Source organism: Tachypleus tridentatus, chromosome 12, assembly GCF_004210375.1.
Source record: "Tachypleus tridentatus isolate NWPU-2018 chromosome 12, ASM421037v1, whole genome shotgun sequence".
Taxonomy (NCBI): domain Eukaryota; kingdom Metazoa; phylum Arthropoda; class Merostomata; order Xiphosura; family Limulidae; genus Tachypleus; species Tachypleus tridentatus.
In genome coordinates this window covers 111,063,635-111,079,506 of record NC_134836.1, presented here as the reverse complement: position 1 = coordinate 111,079,506, position 15,872 = coordinate 111,063,635, and the positions used below count along the sequence as shown (strand labels likewise).

At 32.6% G+C, this 15,872-nt stretch overlaps 1 protein-coding gene and 1 long non-coding RNA gene across 7 annotated transcripts in view; one reads left to right on the top strand and one right to left on the bottom strand.

The window, feature by feature from the left end:
• The window catches only part of LOC143235350 (uncharacterized), a 281,246-nt gene extending 265,690 nt beyond the window's left edge, over positions 1–15,556 (bottom strand). The window contains exons 1-4 of one of the 6 annotated variants that reach the window (XR_013019133.1): positions 15,284–15,556; positions 6,426–6,624; positions 5,181–5,408; positions 2,274–2,634 (exon numbers count right to left, since the gene is read on the bottom strand). This is a non-coding gene — a long non-coding RNA (uncharacterized LOC143235350). Of the gene's footprint in view, positions 1–2,273; positions 2,635–5,180; positions 5,409–6,425; positions 6,625–14,864; positions 15,090–15,283 lie in introns of those variants that run through there. The other 5 variants (XR_013019132.1, XR_013019131.1, XR_013019135.1 and 2 more) reach the window with 5 other exon arrangements.
• Positions 2,771–7,430, top strand: LOC143235346 (PAN2-PAN3 deadenylation complex catalytic subunit Pan2-like). Its single transcript, XM_076473433.1, has 4 exons — positions 2,771–3,704; positions 3,817–3,996; positions 5,283–5,376; positions 6,436–7,430. Exons 1-4 carry the CDS (start codon positions 3,624–3,626, stop codon positions 6,609–6,611), a joined length of 531 nt encoding a protein of 176 aa, XP_076329548.1. The 5' UTR covers positions 2,771–3,623; the 3' UTR covers positions 6,612–7,430.
• Positions 15,557–15,872: the final 316 nt, after the last annotated feature.

Sequence of the window (15,872 nt, the reverse complement as noted above, 5' to 3'; positions counted from 1 at the left end):
ATTTTGTCTGAAATGTCTTTGAAAGTCACTTACACACTTTGATTAGGGATCTGTAATTTTTAAGTTTGAACTCTTGTTAATAAGTTTACTAAACTAACAGTACTGTAAACCAAATCTGAACAGTATCACAAAATGATCCAAGTCTTGAAAAATAACAAAATATCCACAGGATAGTCAATACTTTTACTGATTTTACACTCTCCATAAAATTTAAGGGCAAATTTGTGTGGTCATTTACCTTATAATCATGTGATATTCAGGGGAGGTTTAGCATATCATATTTCTATGTCTTTTACCAGTGTATTTGCAATATTTTATATCATTACTGCTTTCTACTATTTGATAGCTTGGGCAATCTGTGGGTCACAGGTTCACATTTCACCACAGAATGTGCTCGTCCTTTTAGTTGTAATAGTATTATAATGGAATGGTCAATCCCATTATTCATTGGTAAAAGGGCAGTTAAAGAGTTGGCAGTGGATAGTTTATTAGCTACCTTCCCTCCAGTTTATGATTGCTTAATTATGGATGGTTTGTGCAGATAGCCCTCATATAGCTTTGTGTGAAATTCAGTAAACAAACAATTGTAAGGAGCATTAATTTATCAGGGTGTATGAACTTAAACTAGCTAGCCTCTCATAAAGGCTGAAGGGTTTTTGTTTTGTATCTCATTGAAGCTGGTTTAGAGTCACTGCAAGTGTAAACAAAGTGGAATACACCATCACCAAAGACTCTCTCAACCTATACACCCCAGACCCATCAGGACTAGTCACATCATTCATCTCTGCAAACTGGAAAGGTTTCTAAGAGATTTTTCAAAAGAAAATGGAATTTTGAACAAAAGAAAATACCCGCGAGGCAGAAACCATTCTTCGTAATTAATTATTACTGATAGTCTTCAAGACTGTTACTAGGTAATGATTTCGACAAAATTATGTATTATTACTGATAGTCTTCAAGACTGTTACTAGGTAATTGATTTCATCTGCACCTTTAGACAGGGAAATGCTTAAATATTTGGTATGTTTGCAAATATTTTTTCAGAAGCATTGCACACAAATTTAAACTTGAATTGTCAAAGCAGGAGGTAGAAATTGTCAGAGGAAAGTAGATACTGTATCAGATGGTGAACATTCCTGTACACTGAGGGAGAGAAGTAGATGACTTGCATTTGGAGTGAGAAGACAATCAGTTAAACAGTATTGGGATCCAACTATAAGATTCTGTCATAGCTTAATGGGATCCAATTATAAGATTCTGTTGTGCAGAAATGTAGTTATTAAGAAACTACTCTTTCAAAGAGTGGACTAGCTTCGATCTGTACACCCTCAAATATCTGCCATTGCATAAGTGGCTTGCAAGCATTTATCTGCTGTGCTAATAAAAGGCCTGAGTTTATGAAGCAAAACAGAGTTGTGTATATTAAATATTGCCTTTTTATAGGGTACATCAACAGCATTGAATTTACTATACAACAAAACCAAACTCTAGCTTTCAAAACACTGGTATTTCCTATACGTAGTGAAGACCTTTGCAAAATAAACTCTTCCTGTTCAACAGAATTTCACAAAACCTTCAGAAAAAGTTACTTGTGTATGGGCTACTGATATGCAAATCTAGAAGATAAAATAACCACTTGCTCATTTCTTTCTGTCTGACCTTTGACATATAGCCTGATGAAGAAATTAGTAAGATAAGAGCAACCATTTGTTCAGTTCTGTTTGTCTGACTTTTTACATCCAGCCTGATAGAGTGATTTGTAATCCCACAGTTTTGAACCCATGTTTTATCAGTCTTGTATAGGAATGTCTATACATAATTCTGAAGACCAGTGAGTGACACTAAAGACAAATGTATAACATGCCAACCACATTGTATCTGCTATGTCCAGTGCTGACAGGACCTTTCACTCAATACCAGAGTTCATAAGACCAGCTTTGATAAAATGGATACATGTTTAGATGCCACTTGCACTATCAAACTGCATCAATAACAATAGTTATGGTGCAAACAATATTAAATTAACAAATGCCATTTTTTTCTTGATTCCTTATCGATTATTTATAAATCAAAATTAGGGTAAGGATTAAGAAGATACATTTATCTATTTTTAACACCTACTATATATTCTCATGAACTGATTTTACCCACTATTCAAAAGAACCCTTGCTCCCAAAAGTGGTGGTGGTGGTGATACTATTTAAGTCAGGTCAGTGTGTGCATGTGTCTGTCTATGTTTCCAAATGCACATTTTAAAAATTAATAGACCTATGTACACGAAAATTTTAATCTTGTACACAAGATGGGAAGTCAGTATGGGATCGTGCTCCACAGATTTGGTCAATATCCAAATCTGGATTTCTTTGAAGGCTTTTATAATGATCACAGGTTGCACTTTTGTGGTTTGTGGTTATTATCTGTTTAAAGTGCAATTGGATTTGCACTAAACTTCATGGGCACATTAAGGTTGAGACTACTCATCACTGCTACAAAATAGTGATCCTGGTCGTTGATCCTTCCAGATCCGAGAGGGATTTTCTGAGTTTTTCGAAGGCAAAATTCGAAGTCATTCCATGCAATCTCAAAAGAAGCAGGGTAGCAAGGGTATGGAATCTCTCATATTGCTTGTTTTTCCTGAAGTGGATCAAACAATCAAATGTCAGCTGAAGAAGATTGCATTAGTAATTCTATGAGTGAAACAAAATGTATGGCAAGATGTCAACCACAATGAAACATTTAGCCCACTCACGTATCCTAAATTATAAATAACACCCTTAAGTTTTCCAAGCTATACCCTCTCTCACTTTTTTTTTGCAAATTACCTTATTATGCAGATCTCTAATAACTTTGATAAAACTGTGTAAAAGTATTCTGTAATATTTAAACATGTTCATGTTCATAAAAGAAGTTACACTTCCATTTTCATCTCACAAGTAAAACTAAAATTTTTTTCTTTCCTAAAGATGCAATTAACTGCCCTCTGAGGGATTATATTAAAAGATCAGATTGTGTTAAATCATACACATCCTAGCGATTGTTCCTGTTAAATTATTAATTGAGGCTTTGGACTAGTTTGTTCAAAAGATTTAAAGCTGTGGCCCGTATCAAACCAATTCACTTTTTTTTTAGACTATTTATAATTTTCTGATAAAATATTGGATCTGTTGATAACTTTGAAAACAGTTTCATTCAATAAGGGTGTTACTTCAGTTGTAAAACAACAAATCACAAATTCAAGTTAAAACAAAAGTTTTAATTCACGAGCTCTCTCTGTTTTCATTCAGTTTTCCCCTAATAACTAAACAATATTTATATATTCTTTCAGTAATTTCACAGGGTTTACCTTATAAACGAAACTGTTTCAATAAAGTGATATAAATGATTTATCAAAACATAAAAGTACCATGATGGTAAAATTAACTTTCTGTAAATCTACTTATTGAGGTGTTACTACTGTAAATAACATTAAATTATTAGTTATTTCAGAAATACAATACCAGCAACTTTTATAACAGGCCAGTTCTGATTTTAGTAATAACAATGTTTCTACCACAGTAAATCTCAGTTACACTTGACAATGATATCTTTTAAAAACTGACTGAATGTAATTCAGTCACAAATTCATGAGGGCTTTTCTTCTAACCAGAGAAGGTCCACAAGAAGGAGTACCTTTCATTGACGATTACATTTCAACCCAAGAACAGGTAAGAATGAACTCTCTTTGTATAAATGTAATGCACTGAATTAGATTGTTTTTCTCGTAAATCAAGGCTAAAATAATCAGAAAGTTGATGTGTGACTGTTGTCTTATTTCAGGTGGTCGACTACATGACCAAGTTCTCTGGCATAGAGCCAGGAGACTTGGATGCATCTGTCTCCAATAAACATTTGACAACACTCAAAGACACGTACATCAAACTGAGATTCCTCATAGACATTGGAGTCAAGTTTGTTGGTCATGGTCTAAAGAATGATTTCAGAGTGATAAATTTAGTGGTGAGTAGAAGTTTATTATAAATAATGTCATATTTCTTGGTTGTGATCAGGATGTTCTGAGACTAATCAACATTTTGGTAGCTTGTGTTTTATTATTGGTTGTGGTCTGATGAATGTTCTGAGAGTAATCAACATTTTGGTAGATTGTGTTTTATTATTGGTTGTGGTCTGACAAATGTTCTGAGAGTAATCAGTGTTTTGGTGACTTGTGTGTTATTATAGATACGGTTGTCATATTCATTGGTTGTGGTCTGGATCTTCTGAGAGTAATTAACCTTTTGGTAACATGTGTTTAATGGTTTATTGAACTATGTGTGAAGAATGTTTTTTGGAGTGATCAACTTAATCATGAGAAGTATTTTACTGCAGTTACTTAAGTCAAGTTTGGTCATTTAGAAATTTTCTGCATACCTTCATAACAGTCTTATACTAGAGATCAGTATCTCCTACAAAATAACATTACTGTAGAAAAGTGATATCAAATTGATAAACGTTTTGAAGATTTGTGATGGAAAATGTTGAAACTAATTTTGTGAATTTCCTTGAGTAGGAATTACAAATTTATCTTATTAATCTATCGATATGTATTGAGAAACACCACTGTATGAAATTTGTCATGTGGCAGCATACAATATGAAGTGACTTTCCACTATACCTTTGATTTATTTTTAATTGTATATACGTTGGGTTTACACCATAAGTACACTATATTTTGTTTAAAACAGTATCAACAACCTGTGAGTATTAGTTTAAAAGACAAAGGATACATTTTGCTTATAATAAGAATAAATGTCATAAAAATTGTGGTTAACTTTAAGCCACAGCTTTGATATGACATCTTTTTTTTTGTCCTTTCACACACTTTTGATGTAAATTTGGTTATCTTTATGCTAATGTTTACATTTTTGTTCTTTTCTAATGATTCCAGTAAGTTTAGGGTATTCATTGTTATTACAATTATGTTTTTAGACAATACTTGTTTTATAAATAGTTTCATCTGTGTAGATGCTGGCCCAAGATGTCCATCCTTGTAGAGAGTGCTCTTTATTTAAAAGACAACATATGAAAATGAAACTTGTAGATGTATATTTAGGTACCTGTAGTTATTTTGATATGTCTTTTACTGACACAATGATCCTTTATTTGTATATATGTTTTGTTCAAATTACTTAGATTATTCTCACCTGGTCAGCTCTTGGTTTGTGTAGTTTGATTATCTAAAGATTATCCTTGAGTGTTCAAGCCCATGATTGTACTTTTAAACATACAATTTTCTTATAAAACAGGTTCCACCTGATCAAGTACGTGACACTGCTCTCTTGTTTCAACTTCCAAACAAACGTATGATTTCCTTGAGATTTCTGGCATGGCATTTCCTGGGTAAGAAAACTAAACCATCCTTTTTCTGATTGCTTTAAATAATGAATTTTTCTTTATTGTCAAACCCTAAGTTTTTCAGTATTCTTTGAATAGTTAGACAGTTACAGGAAGGCAATTTAATTACATATATGTATGATTCACGTCAGTAATCAAACTATCTCTAGAAACGTACCAATTACTTTATTATAAATAGCTCCTAGTAATAATAACATATGAAATGTAATTTTCTACTATTTAATACTCCATTGTTTGGCTTAAATGCATGTCAAGATGTATAACTGTTTAATTCACTGTTAAAGAGTATACAGTAATTAATGACACAGCTGGTTTCTAAGAGCACATTTACTATTTTGTAACCATTAGGGTAGCTTTCATCCAAAATATCCATATTTCCTTTTGCAATGCTAGCTAATTATTTCCAAATTTAATATACTGTTGATTTATTTAAATGTTTACTTTCTTGATAGTTTAAACCTAATTGAGAAATGCTTATATGGAATATTAGTACTGATAAGTATATAGTTTAAGATGGTTATTTATTGTAGCAGCAGAGAAAAACTGCAGTTTGATTTTTATATGGAACTTAGGAGATAGTTTATAAAAATGTATCTCACATTCGATTTCACAGTTTTCTTTAATTTAACAACATAGTTTAACTCTTCCTTGTGTATAAATATGAATTGTTTACATAACTACATCTTAAGATAAATATCTATATATAAACAGAGTAATACAAAGAATAGTTTCATATCTATAGTTTAAAGGGAGTTAGTTTGTTCACGAAGCCCAAGTTTATGTGAGCACAAAACAGCACATATTTTATATTTTCCTTCAAGTACATTAATAAACCAACCATCAGTAAAATGTTTCTCATGAAAACGATTGAGCACATCCTTTATAATAAAAGATATAATTTGTGTTTTTTTCTAATGCTTACAAAAGTGTACTCTTACCATCTCTTAGTTATAAGAATCAGTAAAAGACTCATGATGCATGCAAGCTAATCAGGTGTGTATTTACTTCTACTGTTCATGTTAATGTAGCCTTACCTTTTTTTAGGTATAAAGATTCAGTCGGAGACCCACGACTCTATAGAGGATTCCAAGACAGCCTTGTGGTTGTACAGGAAGTACACCGAACTAGAGAAGGAAGATAGAGTGCACGAAGCCTTGAAGGAGTTATATGAAGCAGGAAGGGATTTACAGTGGAAGGTTCCAGGAACGGATGACACCTGACCACACATCTGAGCTATCAAGAAACCACAAAGTTTGTGACCAACCACACAATATCTTGTCAGTAAATGTACATAAACTTGTAATCAGCCCTGCCATACTTTACACGGGAGTGACAATGAAGCTGACGTTGTTGAGAAAAAAACAGTCTTTAAAAACTTCTGTATAATAGCTATTAATAGGTAACCACATTTTACCTATTTGATCTATTAAAACACACTGACCATTTTTTACAGCACTTGTACAAAAACACTAAAGGATCATTACATTATCAACTCAAGATCGAAAGTATCCGAGGCATTTTTGACCAATACTGAATGCCTAAGTCATAATAGACCACCTTGGAGAGTGGGATTATTACATATTAAGATACTAAAGGAATGAGTTGTCTTTCACTTACAACTTGTAAATCTTAACTCTTAAAACCCGACCTCAAGTTCTTCTTCGTTCTAAACTTAAGTGAGAAATAAATTTTGTATCTGCTTTTATGAGTCTAAATCTACAATAATTATCTATAATTATGAATTACTCTTTTTTTTTTCATCTTTCTTTGCTCTGCTAAGAGCAGATATAAACAAAATTGTCGAATCAGTCCATGAGATGCGGATAAGAAATGTATTTATGGTTCACTGCCATTTTCCACTATTATCCATAACACAATGGAAACAGTATTTCGCTCCATATTTGTACATCAACAACAAACGTAAGTGTTCTTGATAGATTTGAATGTAGAAGGCTGATTCATTTTTATATTCTTAGAGATGTCAATGAATATCATGTAGTTTCTGAGTACTATGAAAATAAAAAGTATTTCTAACAGAAGCTTTGTAGTTTGTCAAAAATGTTCCAGATTTAACTTGTAATGTTAACCCTACAGTACTGTTAAAAATTAAGTTACCATAGGAGCTTCAGTCACAGTGACACTCCTGGTCTAGAATGGTATGCAGTACCACACTACAGAAGATACTTGAATATGTACCCCCCCCTTCTTTCTGGCTTTAGTGTTGCAGATAGTGGATCTGAGGATTCATGGTTCATGTTCCATTGTTGTCAAAATAAATAAAATCATGTGGGTATTTTATACAAGTGACAGTCAAATAGCACGATGCAATTTGGCAAGAGAACCCTACCCTTGGTAGTGGATGGTATTGACTAGCTGCCTCCTGTCCTTAAGGCAAGGACTTTTCAATGTAACATCACCATAAAAAATAAAATAAATTACACTGTTTGTTACTAGCCAAATATAAGTTTCAAAGACATCATAGGGGTTATAACACTGCAGCTACCAGAGCCTTACATCTTACTACTCCATGTCATGTCCCACCAGTCAAGGCATTCTAAATTCTAAGATAGTTTTTCATTAATTAAACACACAACTGTATCTGAGAATGACTGGTATAGGTATTAACACTTTTACTAATAAAGCAGAGAACAACGTTTCTACCTGAAGATCACCTAGGAAGGTCAAAACATTGTTCTCTACCTTATTAGTAAAAGTGTTAATATCCATACCAGCCGTTCACAGATACATTTTTACTCCAATTGGGTTTCTCGTCATCAAGAATAAATGCAATTGTGGGACATCAAAGAAAAATATCTTTCTCTGCAATTGAACAGCTCCATCTATCAAGAACTTTTATGAAATTGTCTTCATGGTTCTGGATTTTACTTCCTCTAGATTAATTTTTTATACACAACATGAAGTTCGAGCCTCTACACATTTTATGACATTGTAATTAGTGAATAGTAGAAGGCTGTCCATCCATACTGTTCAGTATTGACAGCAAATTATCGGTGACTTATCACATTGTTTGTGTCATAAAATGGATGGTTGATGAAGTTTTATTTATGAATGGTGTTTCTTAACCATATGCAATTCTTTATTTTTGATATACACTTTAGGCCACTCAGTAAACACAGGAATTATTTTAATCCAACCTAATTTAATAATCAAGTTATTCAGCTGGTGCACAGAATCAGGTGCATTGTGTTATTGTATTAAAAGTAAAGAATGAAAATGTTTTTTTGGCACAATTATTATGGTAACAATGCTGAAAACAACTAATATTGTTTCTCTTTCACATTGCTAAAAAAGTTAGTTTTGTTTGTTAGTCTTAGTAGCCTTAAATCTTCTAAAATCTAACTGTTGTAGAACGAATGTTGGTCATTCCATGTCAACACACTTAGGGCTTTCCAGTTCTTGTCTTAGTAGCCTTAAATCTTCTAAAATCTAACTGTTGTAGAACGAATGTTGGTCATTCCATGTCAACACACTTAGGATTTCCCAGTTCTTGTCTTAGTAACCTTAAATCTTCTAAAATCTAACTGTTGTAGAATGAATGTTGGTCATTCCATGTCAACACACTTAGGATTTCCCAGTTCTTGTCTTAGTAACCTTAAATCTTCTAAAATCTAACTGTTGTAGAATGAATTTTGGTCATTCCTAGTTCTTGTCAGGTTTTCTCCAAAAACTTAAAGCAAAAACTTCATATTGATTTACTCAGCCACGCTGTACAGAGTTAAGATTTTGCATGGCTGAATAAATCAAAATAAAGTTTTTGCTTTAATTGTTTTCAAGAAACTCTAGACATGAACTGAGAAAAGTTAACTTTCCTGGGTGAGCGAGTTGACATGACCTGACCCATGTGCAACTTTTACATCCAACGTGACCACTGCACCTTCACATCAAGCTAGTCTGTCAGCATTAATATGGCTACTGTAAGCCAGTATCACTCAGATGATTCACTAATCATTGTAATAGATTTCAACAAGATTAACATGTGTTTCCATAAAATGAGTGTAATTAGAATTATTGGTTTATCCTTTAACTAACTCTTGTTGCTAAATATTTTAAAACAGGTAATCTATTAATACATATTTATACTTTAAAGTGGAACAGACATGTAAAGTGAGTGTAAATCATGAACACAGATCTGACAACCCAGATCAATATCATACAAATGAAAAGGGTAAGAGTAGGTTACATCACATTTAATATCCTGTAGCTATAAAGCATGGTTTGCTTTATTTATACAAAATATCCAAAGTAGTTTCAACTAAGCACAAGGCATCACCAGCCTCTGGAAAATGCTTATTTTTCCCTGCTTGTAGCACTTAGAAAATGTTGTATTAAATACTGAAATTGTAATGTTTTATTTTTTGTCTTGTTGAAAACCTACCCAACAAAATATGAGAACATTCACACTAACTGCACATCCTTTAACATCAAACAAAAAAAGAGTTCATAAGTTAAAGAGAGAGACACTACTGCCAAAGAACAAAATGGATCGATGTTATATTTTCTACCATGTGTAAGTGTTCATTATTTCCTGATGTTGATTTCTTCACAAAACCTGGTTGTAGGTGTAACAAGTTATTAATAGGATTTTCATAAAACACCTTACTACTACTGAAGAAACAAACTTGTATTAACCCTAGAACCACAACATAGAGTCATATCAGACATCCATTAAACTTACTAATGCTGCTACAAGTTTTATTTGAAATATCACCCGTCAGTCTATATAAAATTATAAAAATACTGAATAATTAGAGGTTATGACAATAAAAGTTAATTATGAACCTAAGAAATTTATTGTATCCAATAACAAAACATCAAGACACTGGAACTTCTCACTGAATATTAGTCTTCATAAGCTAAACAAGCACAAGTCCCTCCTGCTGTCTTCTTTTGAAACATGATAAAGTTACTTAGGACAGAATTCATAACTTGTTGCTGTTGACGAAAAGCAATTAAACATTATCAAAAAATAAATGTCCTTTGAAGTTTTTATCACACAGACCTCAACACGAGGTCACATGCGACATAAAAGGCAAAATCTTTGAGTGTTCCAGGAGCAATACTCACTGAAGAACTTCTTGAGATGTATAGAAGGCTCATTCAAGGTCAAACCTATATGGTCATAACATGCATTCTCATAAGGATGTTTATCTTGTGTGGGGTTGGAAGCAACCCTGTGTTGTGGTTCTAGGGGTAACTGTGTATCAAAAATTGTTCCTCAAAGAAAGTTGACAATCGAAATTAACAATAATGATTAATGAAATATGCAGAAGTCATTCAAGTTTCATTAAAAAAATCATTACATGTTAATCTGATAAATATTGCTACTGTGCTAACTGAAGCAAACCTAAGAAAGAACAAATAGCACAATCAGTAGCACAAGGTTGGGTGGGTCATTTGCCCCTGAGCACAACTTGAAGGGGCACATTTAAACCCATCATATGCACTTTGACTCCTTTTGTCTTATGGAGAATACATCTTGGGGTAGAACTACAAGTACTAATAATAGGCTGTGTGTCCGTTGCTAGCTGTGAAAGGTCAATCAACAAGCTAAAGCCCATTCATACTTACCCAAGGGCTTCTATCAGTCAAGATTGTCTTTGTGACCTGGAAGTACTTAGTGAGGAAAGTGAAACCCTAGAAAACATTGACACAGATGGCATCATAAAAGAATTTGCTCAAGGAAAGTGGATGTGCAAGTTGTCAGTGTTGCTTGTGTCAAACTCTCTTTTTTTCAGATTCAACATGGGGGGGTGCACCTTTGACCCTTTGCCTTCATCGTACTAAAATCTCAATAAGCTACTAGACAGAACACAAGGTCATTTGGTTTATCAAGGTCACATGTACAATCTACCAAAACCAAAGTGAATACACATGGTTAGTCCTTCATATCCACGTGCCTACCTACCCAACAAAAATTTCAAAGAATTCACATTAGCTGTATGTCCCATAACAACAGGCAAATTACTATGTATATAATTAAAATAGAAAAAACAATACTGCTAAAGAACAAATTGGATCTCCTTGGTAGCTTTTGTAGTATAAACATATTAGCTAAAAAATCTTTAGCACTAAAACACACACTTAAGCAAATCATCCAACCTCAACAACCTTAACATTTGAATTATCTCTACCACTATTGTTTTTTTAATATCCAAACCTTAAATTGTCATTCTATATCTCAAATTATTAAAACCAAGAATTATTCCAGTATAATAATACAAGGTTAAAAAGCTTCATTACTCTTAAAGCAAGAATTTTAAACAGTTTTCCCATCCATTCAGTTAGCTCTCTTCACGTCAACCAAAAACACAAATTGTTCTCTACAATAAAACAAGTTTTTAAAATTTTCAATTTAGACTTTTCAAATTCTTCAGAATAACAGAAACACTCGAAAGATCGCACTATTAGATTCAGCACAATTCCAAAAATACTTAAAAGAAGGAATCCATAAATAAATATTGGAACACATTGCAAACACAAGCCTGATATGAGAAATTATTCAAGCTTAGTGTCTTTAAGACAAACAAGAAAGGCTAAAAAAACAACTTACTACTGACTAAATTGTGTTCAGTTTAAAGTAAACAAACGTGAAAAAGAAAAATGATTAAAAGAAATTACTCGAGTTAAATTATACATAAACTGTTTTACCAAAGTTAATGACTTCCAAACTGTCCATGAATAACATGAACACATGCACAACTTTCTTAACTGGATATAAAACTCCTTCATTGAACTTCCACACTAAAGTTTTTATGGATGTGAGCAATAAACTTTTGTACTTCTGAACCTGTATACATGTGGGTTGCTACTGCTAACTGACTAAACAAATCCAGTTTAAAAGTTTATATTTAATTTTACATAGAGACAAGTTTTCTTGTTAAAGCTTTGTTATCTATATGTGCACAGTTTCCTTCAAATTGATGAATCGTCAACAGATGCACAATGGTCTGAACCAGTATTTATAAGAAAATAATTAGTACTACTTTTTAGTTTTAAAATTAAATAACTTGTAAGTTACCAACTAAAGAAGCCCAAACTTTTGACACAGTTTGAACTTAATGATTTATGTTACTAATTCTCCTGTCTTCACAAAGAACCCTGTTCAAAGCCTATATCAGGAAACTTACTTTATGTCTCTCAAGCATATAAAGTTTCCTGTAAAAAATAGTCATTTACCATTTCTGAAATGAAACATAAGATGTAAATTCATAATATATTTCAAGCATATGAAAGACTGAACTAGTTATATCAAAAGCTATCCAAGGTTTGGGTTGATAATTATAACATTGAAATCTCAGCCAGCTTTTAGATAAAGTTACATGTCTCCTTAGTAACCAACGAAATATAAAGAAGTGAATTGATAGGTTTGATTCATTACTTGTTTTTATTTTTGGGAGCAGAACTATTTTGTTAAATACACTCATAATTTTACTTGAAGTGAAATTAACTGTACAAATGAATATTCTTGCATTATAATTTGTTTAAATCCTAAACATATGCCTATGAAAAACAGCAGCATAGAGATGTTTTTCTAAACTTCTTACCGTAATGAATCCACGATTTATTTACAATACATAAACTGTGATATAGTCTTGTAATTAACTTTTTCCTTGTTTCCATCATCTCCCACAAGTATGCTCTTACAAAACATTACCTCACTGAACCATAAGGCTCATGGTTGCTGGGCAGAGTGGGTGTAGTTCACATGAAACAATAATGATAGAAAAAAAAATAACCCACCAAAAACTGTATAGCGAGATCTTTTTGAAATAAAAACAACTTATGTGAACATTTTCCATTAATATACAGAATACAGATATATTTAGATGGATAGACTTGTATGTATGTCTCACCAGCATGCAACTTCAGTTTAACATTAGCACTGTTACAAGCCTTTTGTCTTAAAAGAATGGATTTTGTTTATTTTTGCACACTTGAATCAACTGGAATATGAGACAAAACATAAAAAAATCAAACTTCTAAATCTAAGGTATGCTTAACGACCACATCACACAAATAATAAATTGTTTCACAGGTAAAAAAAACAATCTGTTCACACCGAGGTTAAGCTGAGATGACAATTATTCAAATTCATCTCTCATAACTCATCCAAGGTAAGCATGGAAGAAAACTAAGTTGTATACAATATATTAAAAAGTTCACAAGACAACACACCTTCAAATAGCACAAGAACTGCCCCTAATAATCTGTAAAACAAAATAATAATATTAACTTAACTCAAGTGAAAACTATGAAGAAGATAACAATCCTTCATGTAAAGTTGCATTTCCTCATCCACTGTTATTGTGTTTTTATTTAATCCATGCATTACGGTCACTTTCATTCATCATACCTAAAGAAATACAGAAGGGCCATACATTCCCAAATGGGAAAGCCAACTAAAAAGATAATATTAGCCCCCCACACACACACACACACACTAGTACAGTAGAGTCTACAAATTTACAACACTAAAATCAGAGGTTCGATTCCTCTCGGTGGGCTCAGCAGATAGCCCAATGTGGCTTTGCAATAAGAAAACACAAACAAACACACAGATAAAATTATTCAGGAATGTCATATTTTGATCCCTGTTTGTACATGAATCTTATGGTGCTATACTGTATACAGTTTCAGCATCTATCACAGACAACCATTTAAAAACAAACAGTCTGTTTCAGAGACTTTTGGAAAGAAATGATTATTGACTGCTGTACTGATAATATGTGTGCCCAAGTTGCTTCAACTAACTCACTCATACCCAAATCCACTGTGAAATATGTGATAACAAATTGGAATACCAACATATATGTTAACATGGAACAACTACTCAGCCTCAGAAATTTAATTACAAACTCATCACCTAGGACTGTAATAAGATTTCAGAATTGTGGTGCTGCATATTGATAGTAGTGAATTTTATAGTAAGGTTAAGCCTATCAAGCACTCACCATAGCCATGAACTATTACGATATCTTAGGCATTATATTTGTAACACATCACCATGACAATGTTGTATGGATAGTATGAAACTAGCTAGCTTGGGTCTGGTCCATTAGAAATTGTGAAAGAAGATATGATAGATATCTTTCGAATTCTGACATTCTTGGCAGTTTTAAGCTACTTGTAGTGATGAAGTTATATAGAGAAGTACTACATTCATTTAAGCAAGACAGTGTATTTACTATACACAAGCCATATCCACAGCAGTTAGATAATGCATTCTACCGTACACAAACCATATCCATTCCTGATAAACAATACGTTCTTCTAAGCACAATCTATATACAATTTCAGCCCTCCTTCATGTGAAAAATTTATAAATAATGATAATAAAACACTCCTAAGATTTTGGAGTGCTTAAATATAATTTTCACTACGTACTGATTTCTAATTTAATGCTACAACTCTCAGAGTAAAGATTCTACATATTAAGTTGTATCAATATTTACCTGTGTATTACTTTTGTTTTCATAACCTAAAATCTCTTAAGTCACCGGAACGCAATTGGTTTTTCTGGTGCAGTTCGCCTATGAATGCGAACAGTATAATTTATATATGGTTTTACATGTACGAATATGTAATATGGAATACAAATGATGCTTATTATTCAAAATAATAACATCTGTATTAATACCATTCATTATGTGTTTACATACATAAAAAGTAAAACCTGATGTTACAATTACCATTTGCCCACTTACATTTCACAAAAAATTGTAGGTATTATGTAAACTTAACATCGTCATAAAACTAAATATTTTAGTATTTTTTTTACAGAAGCTTTAAATTTGTGTTTTCATTTAAGCACACATAGTACATACTGTTTTAGGCTCTTAACTTAAAGTATAAAAGCTGATCTCCTACATACGTTTTGCCCCTTCCCTTGAAAATATTTCTGAGGGCACCCATGTACTAGAACATCTTACACTCAACACAAGTAAATAGTAAAATAAAAGATCACAAGTTCAAGTATAACCATTTTTAGTTTTAAACTAATGAACAATGAAAAGGCATTCAGTCAGTAGCACTAATATCCACAAACCGAAGCTCAAACGTTGACCGGCATAAATTTTATAGCACACCTAAACGGAAACTATGAAGTGCCTTTTTATTAAAATCGATTTCGATCCAACTTTACGAACCCTTATATTGGATGAAAGAGCTATTTAAATATAGATGTATGTCCCTTATTTTCAACTGAAATATTAAAAAATAATAAGGGCAGCTATTAAACAGCACTCACTACCAAGTTTCAGATTGCATTCTAAAGACGGCTGGTATGAGTATTTAAATTAAAGTTTTAATACCCATGCCAGCCATTTTTTGAATACATTTTCACTTCAAGTGGATTTGTCATCATCACGAGGTTTCATACCATTCGTGTTTAACCGAATAATGAGCTATAACGCTACTTCTCTAGTGTACCCATGAACTCAAAGTGTCGAGCGCATTTGTGC

Bases quoted from the DNA above. Each gene is read 5' to 3' on its own strand.
- LOC143235346 (XM_076473433.1), top strand. From the start codon at position 3,624: ATGAGGGCTTTTCTTCTAACCAGAGAAGGTCCACAAGAAGGAGTACCT. The intron at 3,997-5,282 runs GTGAGTAGAAGT...CTTATAAAACAG, and splicing joins TCAGAGTGATAAATTTAGTG to GTTCCACCTGATCAAGTACG. The intron at 5,377-6,435 runs GTAAGAAAACTA...ACCTTTTTTTAG, and splicing joins TCTGGCATGGCATTTCCTGG to GTATAAAGATTCAGTCGGAG.